Genomic DNA, 12729 nt, shown 5'->3' with positions numbered 1-12729 from the left:
ATTCACATGTAAGTGTTGTACAATATAAATTATTCAAATATTATTTATCAAATACTATGGGCTTGCAATTAACCACTTCCAAGGCCCCAAGCAAGCCTTGTGTTAGAGGCTAGTACTGAGTACATTGTTCAGTATTTCCTGATTAAAGATTGATACTTGCCTGATCATTCATGAGAAACGTCTGCTTTCTATATTCTACATTGTATAGGTTACCGATAGGGGAAAATGTGCGAAGCAAGCTAATTCTGATTCTATAAAGTTTAAAACCAGTGGAATGCCTTGACAACAAACCCATCTTTTATTGTAGTAAAATAAACTCCTCAAATACCTGAGCGATACAGATTCTTGTATATTTGTTGAATTTTAATACAGGGCCTGATTTTTTTTTGGGGGGGTCACTTAAAATTTCTGTAGCAGAGAGGGGGGTTACTCAAAAACGTCATGGTTGGCAGGGGGGTTCTCGAAATTTTGGAGTTTCTAAAGCAATTCCTCCGGACCCCCCCCCCCCCAAAGCCGTAAATAATGACGGCTTCCTAACCTTGACATCATCTTCAGTGAGCTTTCGATTGTCTAACATACCGGATTGCGAGAAATAGCAATATTAAAACAGCATGTTCTTGCGTTTGTACATGCAAGTCAATGGAATAGGCAAACACAGCATTCATGTACCTAACTAACATGTCTAGGGATACCGATGCCCTTGACGCCTTGTGAACAGGAGGCGTCAAATTACTGTCCAGTGACCTATTTCAAACACGCATGCGCCGTCTGTGACATTCGTCTGTGAGCGTTTACGCAGTGGTTCTCCCTCGCTCACGTTTGGAACTTCACGACACCATTTAGAAGCTCCTGTTTACATGGAAAGGTCAATATTTTAACAGGGTATGTGAAAATGTGCAGGGGATAAGGTTTAGGATATTAGCCTAACTCTTCACTGGATTGACTTTGGTGCGTGCGTGCAGCTGACTTCGGTACTCGGGCGACGTAGTGATATTTGACTGTTCAGCTTTCAAGTCGTTTAGCGCATTCTCACGCACAGTTCTAAAGTGCGGATGACATACACAAGGTCATCCTTTTTCTCTGGGCTATTTTTCAACTGTCGGGAGGGCGACTTCTACAAGTCTCAAGCGCGTAACACGGTGAGTTGTGAGACTGAGCAAAGCGGCTCCAAGTGAGATAGGGTCATTTTCGGGCAGGGGCGTGTACTTTCACAGGAGTGCACTTCATTTGTAACTGTAGCGCACAATACCTGTTTAAACAGTGCAGTGGTATGATGTGTATGCGGCTTCCTGCGGCCTGCCGATTTGACACGATGCAAACGTGAGCATATCCACCTGTAGCCCCGGCCGGTACCCTTACTGTCAGCAGTGCAGTGGGACAACTTTGGAGTTGGAGTTGTGGCGTCTCGCACTACACTTCCGTGGTCGGCACAACTATCGAGGTACATAAGTGAGACTCTGTCTCGGAGTCCATTGTACAGCTGATAAAAAAGTTGATTTGGCATGATATGACATGCGATATCGTGGTACGAGTACACATTGTACGTGCATGGCATTTCTGTCAGGTCACGAGACGAATAGTAATAAACTGTACAATGCGCCGAACGGGCAATTATACTTACGGCTGTATGCGCCTCGTTGTTGAAATTTTAAACTTTAGCTCAAATTTTCGGTAAAGAACCTGCAAACCATTCCCTTTCGTGATCATATATAAAAATTAACTTTCTCTGAGCGCCTGAAATTTCTGCCAGGGAGAGCATCTCATTAGAAGTCAACTTTGAATAGAGGAAGTTGCGTTACACTCGGCTTATTTTGTTGCCGCGTTAGCTATTGCTGGTCTAAATCACAAGTGAAGTTTTGACCAGTTCACGACAGAAATCATTGTATATGCAAGGGCGATAACGGCGCATACGTTGAGCGAACTGTTCAAAATTGCACTGTATATCCATCGGTGAAGCGGATTATTGATTTTATACCATAATATTATAATATATTGAAATTCCAGTGTGAAACCCAAAGGAATGTGTCCAGCTCGCCTGTGTTCCATATGTATTATATAGCGAATATAGTATAGCATGGGTACTTTCACGTCTCGACCAATCAGCTCGCTGCTTTTGCGCCACCAATATACTGGTATGACATAATTAAGCAATAACATACCCTCTCCCGGCCCGTAATGGCGAACTTTGCACGCTATAAGGTACGAGGCCAAGCCAGGTATATTATGGAGTGCAAAGTTTGCTCGAGTCCATTATGGATGAGAAAGGGGGTACATTATTATTTTATAGTTTTGGCAATGCCAGTGAATTAGTAGATGTAGGAAACATCTGGAGCCACAAAAGTACAATTCGGGTACAAGAATACATTATCAGTAATAATCTGGAGGATGACGTCACAAAATCACTGGTATTGATAAAGCTATAATATGATAACTGATATTGTTTTATGTTGATATGTCGTCCACGATCCAAGTAACGCTTTTATCTACACACTTTGTTAGGTATACGTAAGAAAGTAGTATGGATTCCGATTTTCACCACACGCTGAACCAAGCCTATGATCCTGCAGCGACCACAGACAGCGTGAAAAACTTCTATGACAAATGGAGTATTTCTTATGATAAGGTAATCCAATAATTGTATCAAACAACGACACGTCTTTGAGATATTTCAAAGAAGATGGCATGTATATTCATGTATAGTTTATAGAGTGCACGAGTTTGTTTAATTTCATGATTTTTTCGTCTCGCAGGATTTCAGCGACTGCTACAATGGACCGAAGTACGCTGCCGATGCCTTAAGCAAAGTTGTGAGCGACAAGCACGAGCGGATCTTGGACTGTGGATGCGGAACTGGATTGGTCGGAGAACAGGTGCACGCTTCACAATATCTTTCTGTGTAACGAGTTTAGGACGTGTTGCCCACGTGCAATCCTGATAGGTGCACACCATCATATCTGACAAATAATAATAACCCTTAACCCAGACTGCCTCAATTATCCCCAATTGAATGCACGGGTAACATGTTATTTTGTTCGTGACTTGCATCGCTCCCTATGGAATGGGTTTGGCAGTGTCCCCTGCCTTGTTCCTACATCGTCTACGACATTTTTGCGTCGGAGTACTGTCCTTTCTCAGTCTTTCTTCACACCGAACGTACACGTTTACTTTGTTGTGTGACTTGACCCTATTCGTTGGCACAGCGCAGCCAGCGGCAACTATTGGAAAGAGAGCAAGACTTATATACATTCGCCGCTTTTGGTATGCTTTTAATAGTTCCATTATCAATAATTGTATAACTTCACACTGGAAAAGTTGATCGAACTGAATGTCTTTCATTTTATTTCAACAAAAGTGTCAGAAAAAATCAGTTAAACGACTTCCATCTGCCCCCTTATTTGCTCTTGCAGTTGCGGGACATGGGATATGACAACATCGATGGCGTCGACATGTCGGAGGATAGCCTTCAAATCGCACGTGAAAAGGGAATATACTCAAAACTGTTGGCCGAAAAACTGGGTGCTCAACCAATGGACGGCGTTCAAAAAGGTCACGTGTAAACCCCTGCAGTCAGACAATGCACGAGTTCTAGACCAATGAACGGTCTCCATTCATAATGAGCCATCCAATCAGTTCAGATGCATATTTTAACAGTGCATATCATTTACCGTTTGCCTAACTTAGTACAACTTCTACAAGTATTTAGGAAATTGACCATAAGATGAGCAAATTAGTGAAGAAAGTAAGCTCTAATTTATAAATATTTGTAACCTGAAAATATCCACTTGAGAAAATCTTTATTTCACTTATTTTTTTCCAATAGACTATTCACAATGCCTCCGGAACAGATATTCTGGCTCTCAATCGCTTTCGATACTCTGGTCTAGTACTTATGGGGGTTGGCTTAAAACTTGTGATGTAACAAAAATTTTCAATGTCTTTTCGAGAATTGTACATTTCCTCAAATATCAAACATCGGTAAATATTTGGTAATTTGTTTCTCCGGTACCAAGCTTTGCATGCTGACCCCTGATTTTTATAAAAGAACGGTTGAAAGTTTCATTGAGGAAAGTTTGAGCAAAAGTTTGTGTTTAACTTTCGAGTCACGTAGTGCCTTAAAGGGAGGGGGTCGTCGGAACTGCGCGGGTACGACTTTTTAATTTACAAACAATGTATTTTATGAACGATCTGGATACATCACGTTAACATAGCTGCAACATTTAAATTTTACGATATTCATTGTTAACAAACGTGTTTTTACCTTTCATCAATCACCAATGTACCCTAATACACGGCAACCTTCGAGCAGAGTTCCGACGACCCTCCTCCCTTTAGCTAAGTGACTGAAGCTTGTGAATTCCATAAATCGCTAAACGTAAGTTATAGTCTTTAATTGATCTAGCAAAATATTAAGGTACAACGCGCCAGACTCAAATTTCTACAGTTCTTTTTCTGATCTACCACTTGTTGGGGCTCATTTTAAAGCTCTTAGAGAAAGAAAATCTTTCACCGGCATACTTTTTCGAAAATACAAACTTAAATGTTCCCACATAGAGTTATCACAGGAATGATGGCCATTTTGAATTGTAAATAACGCAAAATGTTGGGTAATTACTTTCGCCAGGCCCCCGACCTTTGGTAAGAGAATGGTTGAAAGTTTCATTTAGGAAAGTTTGAGCAAAAGTAAGTTTTTCACTTTCGATGCTCATATTACCTTGAATGATTTTTAGTAATCAATATGACATCTCGTTTTTGATGCATCTCTCTGCAGATTCGTATGACGCTATCATTTGCTGTGGCGTTTTTGTTTCTGGTCACGTGACAGATGTCGTTTTCCACGAATGGACGAGAGTTGTTAAACCAGGTAAACTTTGGTGGGAAAAGCTGATGTCATTGTCTTTGCATCTCTATACATCTTGGTAACGTTGCGATGCGTGCTGTGAGTACGCAGCAACTTTAGAACGACCGCAAATGGATACAACAGTAATTGACAAATGTCGCAAGCAATATGCTTTTTGGGTGATTTCGTTTTATCAATGACATACATACGCTTGCATTGAACGAGCGCGCCCCTCTAGTCTCGTACAGGCTGCAGTGGAAATTGTGGTTCCTAAGCGTTGGATGGGATGCTCTTTCTCGTATCTGAAAATCTTCCATTCCTTTTTAATGAATAGAGGTTGACAAATCTTTACAGCTTTTGTCGATGTGATTAGTTTTCACCGATTAGTTGAAGTTCTTTGAGTATGCTAATATGGCAATCTTATAACGATATCAACAGCTTGCATTCGTATAGTTTCAGTTCACAATTACAGTTCACAATTTGATCCTCGAAAATTTGACCTGAGTTTTCCCTCTCTTTCACAGGAGGCTTCATCGTGATCGCCGCGAATGAAAAATTTATTCACTTGGTGAAGGGAGACACCTTCAAGAAGTTGATGGAAACTAAGGTCATAGAGGTCACGGACGATTTCTACCTTCCCGCGTACCTAGCAACTGGAGACAAAAATGCTTCTGGTTGTTATGCCATCACGATAAAGATACTTTAGCCACTCAACAAACCACAGAAGGAAAAACAACTAAAGATGACGTGGATCTTAATGATCTTATTAATTCAGTATTTCGTTGCATACAATCAAATGGGAACAGGAATCATTTGACCACACTCGGCATTAACAAACAAAACGGGCTTTTGTTTTTACTTCATAATTCTTAAATATTTTACCGTTTGTTGATGTTTCAAGATTACTTAAATGCTGATTTTGCTTCTTGAGAACCACAGGACTTACCATCATAGCATTAGGTGAGACAGTAACATCGATACGTCTTTGTGTACTGTGATTTAGGCTATCTTGATGTGTGTTGCATGTGACAGACACAGTTCTAGCGAAAACATATATCTTTTATTAAATTTCCTTTTTTTTCAAAGCTAAGCTGTGCATATTTGTGGCATATCAATTATATTCTTGAGTGCCATAGACTAAAATCTTCAAATTGAGCCAGATAATTGTATTGTAATTGGCGAATATTGTATTGTATTGTAATTGAGCGTTATATTGATCATGAATTGTAAGTTGGATGGCTTTTTTAATGTTCCAGTGTAATCAAATAGCTTCATTGATATTAATATCCCACATTCTCTTGACACTGACAAACCGTCTGTTGTGTACTTTATTTTTCATCTATCGTTATGAATGCATTCTCAGAAAGAGTGTTATCGCCCCAGTTGCCGACACCTGTCCGTTTGTCGCATTTGGATAATTGCTGAGGTTAGATGTCATGACGTATGATTGATGTAATGTGTAAGTTACTGTATATGATTAAATTTGCGGTGTTATTTCTCATTTCGTGATTGTGTGTCCCATATAGTATGCCTTTTACTACCTGTATTTGCATATACCTTCCTACACCTACTCGTATAATTGTCCATACATGTAGTAACTGTTGATTTTTACACACTGACGACTTTTTCGGTGGTTTTTGTTCATAATTTAGTTTCTTTCTGGCACCTTGACAATATGGAGACTTAGTAATTAGGGGGCACAGCCTACGGTTCATGTTTCTTAATCCGTTTTTCTGTACCAATGGTAATTCAGTTAAACGTACAATTTATAGGGAGCAAGAAATCAATGTGAGCATGTCTACTGTTGAAGTGATGGAATGTGACAGACTAAATATATAATTGATGCGCTATACGTTTGTGAATATGCGTTATATTGACAGTCACATAGAAGCTTCGACACAATCGCAGTTACTCCAAAAACTGAGACAACCTAAAGAGTTACTGCATTCTCTGTGAAATTACCTTTTTTCTGACATTGAATAACCTTTCCAGGTTAAAGTAAGAAATGAAACAATTATTTTGACGAACTATGAGTGAACCACATTCACATTTACAGGCAACTTTACGGATAGATCGGCACGTGACCAAGGATGAAAGAATCAAACTTGTCGAGAATATTATAGAACAGGCATTCAATATGCATTAATTGTGAAATATTTTTTCCATTATTTAGAGGGATATCCTATATTCAATATTGATACAATATATATATATATATATATATATATATATATATATATATATATATATATATATATATATATATATATATATATATATATATATATATATATTGTAAATTATTTTTCTGTGATACATTTAAGAGGTTGTAAGATGTTGTAATGCTTATATGCCTCTCATTCGAATGTTTGCAAATGTAAGACATTTTCATTTTAAATGTATTGAACGTTTTAGAATGTGGATTTGACATTCAAAAAGGCCTCCCATTGTACGGAAGTTGTCTGTTGCTAAAAGTCCACTACAACCATGATCTTTCTTTCAATGACAGGTACAGTAATGGCTGCCTCTGTTTCTTTTGCAGGCTAATTTTCATCAGGATATCGAGATTCTTTTGGCTTCGATTATCGGGTTTATGGCTTTAGCATTCATCGCACTGTGGATCAAGACAAGAAGATTATGCTAACGTCGTTTTTAATTAAATGGATCTAGGCATAACATATTAGCAGAAGTAATATTACGTCAGCCCGATTTCTTAAAAAACCAGTGATGAGAACTATTTAATTATATAAACGATTTTGTTGTAACGACTGCAAACGTTGGCCAAGTTTAATATGTCTACTTTGTAAGGGTGTCCATGAAGTGATAAAAATATGGTATTTTGCTATTCTAGTAAACCTAATACATATAGAGGTGAAACTTGTAAAATCATATTACGAAAACTATTAAATATGCTTTTTAGCAATGTTGGTAGCGACATCTAAGTCTTGTTTTAGGTATCACCAAAGTCACTTAAATATACTATATGCTTAGGACAAGCTCGTAATGGATTTGGTATCGAGTCGAAATACAACAAAAATAGATTAGAAATCCTTGTCATGCATTGGTACTTTGAGTTTAACAAATTCGCAGGCAATAGCGCCCTCTGTCCGTCTGTCTCAGACAGCTCATCTGTCTTTCTGCCTCTCTCCCTCATTCTGTTTAAACAGAACTATGTCTCCTTCTTGCTCAGACTTTGTATCTCGGTCTCTGTCTGTCTATTTGTCTATGTCTGTCTGCTGTCTGTCTGTCTGTCGCTCTCTCTCTCTCTCTCTCTCTCTCTCTCTCTCTCTCCTCTCTCTCTCTCTCTCTCTCTCTCTCTCTCTCTCTCTCTCTCTCTCTCTCTCTCTCTCTCTCTCTCTCTCTCTCTCTCGCTCTCTCTCTTACCCCCATGGAATAAAATAAAGTTACTACACTCTCTCTTAAGGACAATATTATCACATGTAAAATAATACAGTATTGCACTATATAAATTATTTACTCAAATGTTAGTTGTCAATGTCAGGGCTTGGAATTAACTAGTTTCATGACTCCAAATACCCGACTGTACATACTGGTAATTTTACACACGTGAATTTACTGTTTTATGAAAGACTCATTATGCTTAGAATATTAAACTTGATTTCCGCCATAACTAATTATCAAGCTGCTGAACTTTGCGTTTTTCGTACTGCGCAAATGACAATTTTTTTTAGAAAACAATGTGGATATACCACCCAGAGTGCTGAGGGTGTAAGGGTCAAGAGATCAATTTCTGAATAAATATTGGTGAAATTTCTAGCGGAAAAGGTGGAATTATTTATCAAACATACGAGTTGACAGTCGCAAAAATTGGTGATTTCTAATTGTTCAACTAATGGGTTTTTGATACACTATAACCGATTGATTTAGTACCCAGTTGATTTGAAAAATAACACTCCCTTTTTATTACAAAAATGGGGGGAAATACTTCATTGTCAGCCTTTATCGGAAAACCATCATCTCGTAACAAACTACATATAGAACCTAATTATATTAAACTAGACCTCTCACCGAATTTTCAGCGCTTTTGGTGACGCCTTTTCCACATTAATGCGAAGGATTACGCAACGTTTGGAATATTGTTATGTGCTGTGGGTGGCAGCGAGGTGACAAGAAAAGGTGACGTTTCCGTTTTACTTTTAAGATCAATTGCATATCTTTAATAACCCTTTGATACCATGCACCTTATATTGCTTTGTGACAAATTTTAACCCCAGAGATGCAGGGAACTGGTTGAGACTCGAGCAAGTCATCTAACTTCAACGTTGGTTTATCAGTCGTTGCTTCTACAAACGATTGTAAATCTATGCAGTCACAAGTGTTTTGCGACCAAGCATTGGAGATAATGATATACTGTTTAGTAAGCAATAACCCTCGGCGCAAGCGGGTGTAAACGGCTGGGCGATCGCGATGCGGAGAGAACTGTGTGGCCCAAATGGAGAGAACATCGAGCGTATATCGGGGGAGGGGGTCTTACTATTCTAATATCTTAACACATTGTTTCTGACATTGATGGTGGATTTTTTTTTGCAGTTTGAGCATCAAAAAAGCGAAGTTAGATTTGAAAATTGAGCTATCGTCGTCTGACAGAAATCTAGCGTCCGGAACCAAGCACTGCTGACGGACACATACATAGCACACGTACCCGGCTACGACATGTGACAATATATGTGGCAAAGTGAGAGCTAAATATTCTAATTACGCAGGTAGTTCTAAAAAAATAAACCTTCAAAAGATTTATGCAGCTTGTTCATTATCCCCACCTATTTAATCATCTACTATTGTTCTGCTGACGTCGATTTACCTAGTATATTACCACAGGGGCGGCGTGATCTTTCGTCCGATCAAAACAATGCATTGACAGATATAATACAACTGTCGACAGCAATTTTTTTAAAGAAAATTGCAGAGTCAGCATTTTCTGCAGGTTCTCTCCAACAGAAGTACTAACCTTGACATCATCTTCAGTGAGCTATCGATTGTCTAATTTACCGGGCTACGAGAAATAGCGATATTTGGCGCACGAGTTATCGGAACACCAAATTAGGTAATTACCCAGCAACTTGGCTGAGTACTTTGCTATTTGACCTGGCATTTACCTAAACAAGAGTCTGTTTTATGGTCTGAAGACTGATAAGATATCCACCACACTCAGCAGGCAGCTCCTCCACTGAGTAAACTGATATGCCTACACTGCAAAAAACATTTTTGACTGGCAGCTGCATGTAGTTGATGGGAGAGTTTTGAAGGGCCGGAATAAAATGTTGTAAAGTGTAAAACATGATTTGCCGCTGTCATTTTGTGTCCTGTTTTTGTATATAGGCATGTTATTACCAGTTTTTTAATCACAATTACATACATTGAAGAAACACTGACTGTCAGAGCAACCATCCAATCATATGATAAAAATGGACTGTTCCATCAACGTCGGTGGTGGGCTCATGGAAGATGGTAAATTTGACAAGTTTTGTAACTCTAGATTTACAAGGGATGCTGCGATGTTTCAATTTTAAATATCATACAGAGGCAAAACCTGTCAGGTTCAGGCCCAGGACACAAAATGAGTACAATAGATTGTGTTACATCGTAATATTTAATCCCCCTTTTCACAATTTTCCCATGAACTAGATGCCAGTTGAAAATGGGTTGTCCCTGTGTAGGCATATCAGTTTACTCAGTGGAGGAGCTGCCTGCTGAGTTTGGTGGATTTCTTATCAGTCTTCAGACAATAAAACAGACTCTGTTTAGGTGAATGCCAGGTCAAATTGCAAAGTGCTCAGCTAAGTTGCCTGTTAATTACCTAATTTGGTGTTCCGATAAGTCGTGCCCTCGCTGTAAAACAGCGTGTTCTTGCGTTTGTACATGCAAGTCAATGGAATAGGCAAACACAGCATTCATGTACCTAACTAACATGTCTAGAGGTACCGATGCCTTTGTGAACAGGAGGCGTCAAATTAATTTGTCCAGTGACCTATTTCAAGCACGCATGCGCCGTTGTTGACATTCGTCTGTTGGCGTGTAAGCAGTGGTTCTCCCCCGCTCACGTTTGGAACTTCACAACACCATTGAATGACTGACACATGGAAGCACGTGCGGGTGTTGTCTACCTGATGTAACAGCCATTCCTAAAATTTCCAACAGATATGAGTATGTGCGTAAGGGACTGGTCAGTTTCTTCGGCCTGGGGGGGTGGATTATTTTTTGCCGACGTCAAAAGTGGCTGACCCCCTATTCCATTTTGAAAACAGGGTGACCCCCTATTCCAAATTTCAAAAACAGGGTGACCGCCCACACGCGACAACTGTAAAACAAAAGGTGGACACAAATTTTATATATATATATATATATATATATATATATATATATATATATATATATATATATATATATATATATATATATATATATATATATATATATATATATATAGTGTATATATATATATATATATATATATATATATATATATATATATATATATATATATATATATATATATTACATACATTTATATTTTAACAGTCATTCTGTGTTTTAAAGAAATTGTTGATATGTCAGTTGTAAGATAGGAATTTCAAAGTGTCAATCTTAAAGTTTGAATACAGTACATTTTGAATGAGCTGTAAATGTATTTCACACTTTCTATGCTTAACCAGATGTCCTGAACTGTTGTACAGAAAATGATGTCAATCATTAATATCAAAGAGGAAAAAGCAGTAAATCAAAAATGTTGACGGGTGTTAAGACTTGCCAGTCATCCAATTAAATCTCCTGAGGAGCCATAGAGAGGCATTTTAGCAAAACCTCAGGCTGATGTGTGCAGTGTCTGAGATGACCTTTTCTTGTAACATTGAAACCATAAAAGCACAGCTAATAATGACAAAAACAGCCTTTTTTAAATGTAATTTTGGTCATAAAAAAGCATCATCCTACAGAAAACCTGAGATACAAAGGAAAACAGTTGCATCAATGAGAACGAATGATATTTTGTCATTTTTCTATCTCTAAAATAAGTCACTGTATCAAATATATATTGTGAAATATTTGTGCGTCTTGCTTTCTCATACTGAATTCTCATAGAGAGAACAGAAAAGTATCAGGAATTTGTCTTGCTTATCATATGAAATGCAGATTTCATAACGGTACACTTTCACTTAGCAAACATCAAGATATCTCTGGCATATATCTCTGATTTATTAAAGTATTGCGCCCGAAGGGCACGGAGCAAAATACGAAACAACCTGATATCTCTGATACATATGTCTTGTATATTAAAGTAATGCACAGGAAAGGCGTGCTGAAAAATATCTGATATACTAAAGTAATGCGCTCGAAGACCATGCTGAAAAATATTGAACATACAGATATCTCTGATATATGTATACCTGATATATTAAAGTTGGGCGTGCTGAAAAATATGTCTGATTATTTACGCGCCCGAAGGGCTCGCCGAAAAATGCAACTGAATGATGAAATTTGAGGTTGACACGATGCATTTTAGGCAATGATGAGCCTGTGTCGAAATTCAAAAACACACTGACCCCCCTATTGGGCATTTCAAAAACATGGTGACCCCCCCTATCACCAAAGTCAAATACAGGGTGACCCCCCCATAAATCCACCGCCCCCCCCGGCCGAAGAAACTGACCAGTCCCTAAACAAGAAAAGTAAACTCATAATTTTTAATAGATGTGATGGGTATGGCCGATTTGCCCCAAACACGCCAAACCCACCACGTCTAAATCTATGTGGGGAAAAGCTGTCACGCACAGCCGGCGTGATCTTTCGTCCGATCAAAACGATGCATTGACAGGTTTTGCAAGGTGATGTAGTACAACTGTCGACAGCAATTTTTTTAAGAAAATTGCTGTGTC

The 12729-nt window shown here is 38.5% G+C and overlaps 1 protein-coding gene across 2 annotated transcripts; it reads left to right on the top strand.

The window, feature by feature from the left end:
• Nucleotides 1-749: 749 nt before the first annotated feature.
• LOC139140201 (methyltransferase-like protein 27) lies at nt 750-6149 on the top strand. Of its 2 annotated transcripts, none has more exons than XM_070709284.1 (6): nt 750-882; nt 2500-2623; nt 2751-2870; nt 3408-3546; nt 4769-4861; nt 5362-6149. In XM_070709284.1, exons 2-6 carry the CDS (start codon nt 2519-2521, stop codon nt 5541-5543), a joined length of 639 nt encoding a protein of 212 aa, XP_070565385.1. In that variant the 5' UTR covers nt 750-882; nt 2500-2518; the 3' UTR covers nt 5544-6149. The 2 variants fall into 2 exon arrangements, with proteins under 2 accessions (XP_070565385.1, XP_070565386.1); XM_070709285.1 differs by having other exon boundaries at nt 764-865.
• Nucleotides 6150-12729: the final 6580 nt, after the last annotated feature.

The sequence above is a fragment of the Ptychodera flava genome, chromosome 9 (assembly GCF_041260155.1).
Source record: "Ptychodera flava strain L36383 chromosome 9, AS_Pfla_20210202, whole genome shotgun sequence".
Classification (NCBI taxonomy): domain Eukaryota; kingdom Metazoa; phylum Hemichordata; class Enteropneusta; family Ptychoderidae; genus Ptychodera; species Ptychodera flava.
This window is presented reverse-complemented; position numbering and strand designations above follow the sequence as displayed.

Coding starts and splice junctions, on each gene's coding strand:
- LOC139140201 (XM_070709284.1), top strand. CDS start 2,519: ATGGATTCCGATTTTCACCACACGCTGAACCAAGCCTATGATCCTGCA. Junction 2,624..2,750: donor GGAGTATTTCTTATGATAAG/GTAATCCAATAA, acceptor TTCGTCTCGCAG/GATTTCAGCGACTGCTACAA. Junction 3,547..4,768: donor AATGGACGGCGTTCAAAAAG/GTCACGTGTAAA, acceptor ATCTCTCTGCAG/ATTCGTATGACGCTATCATT.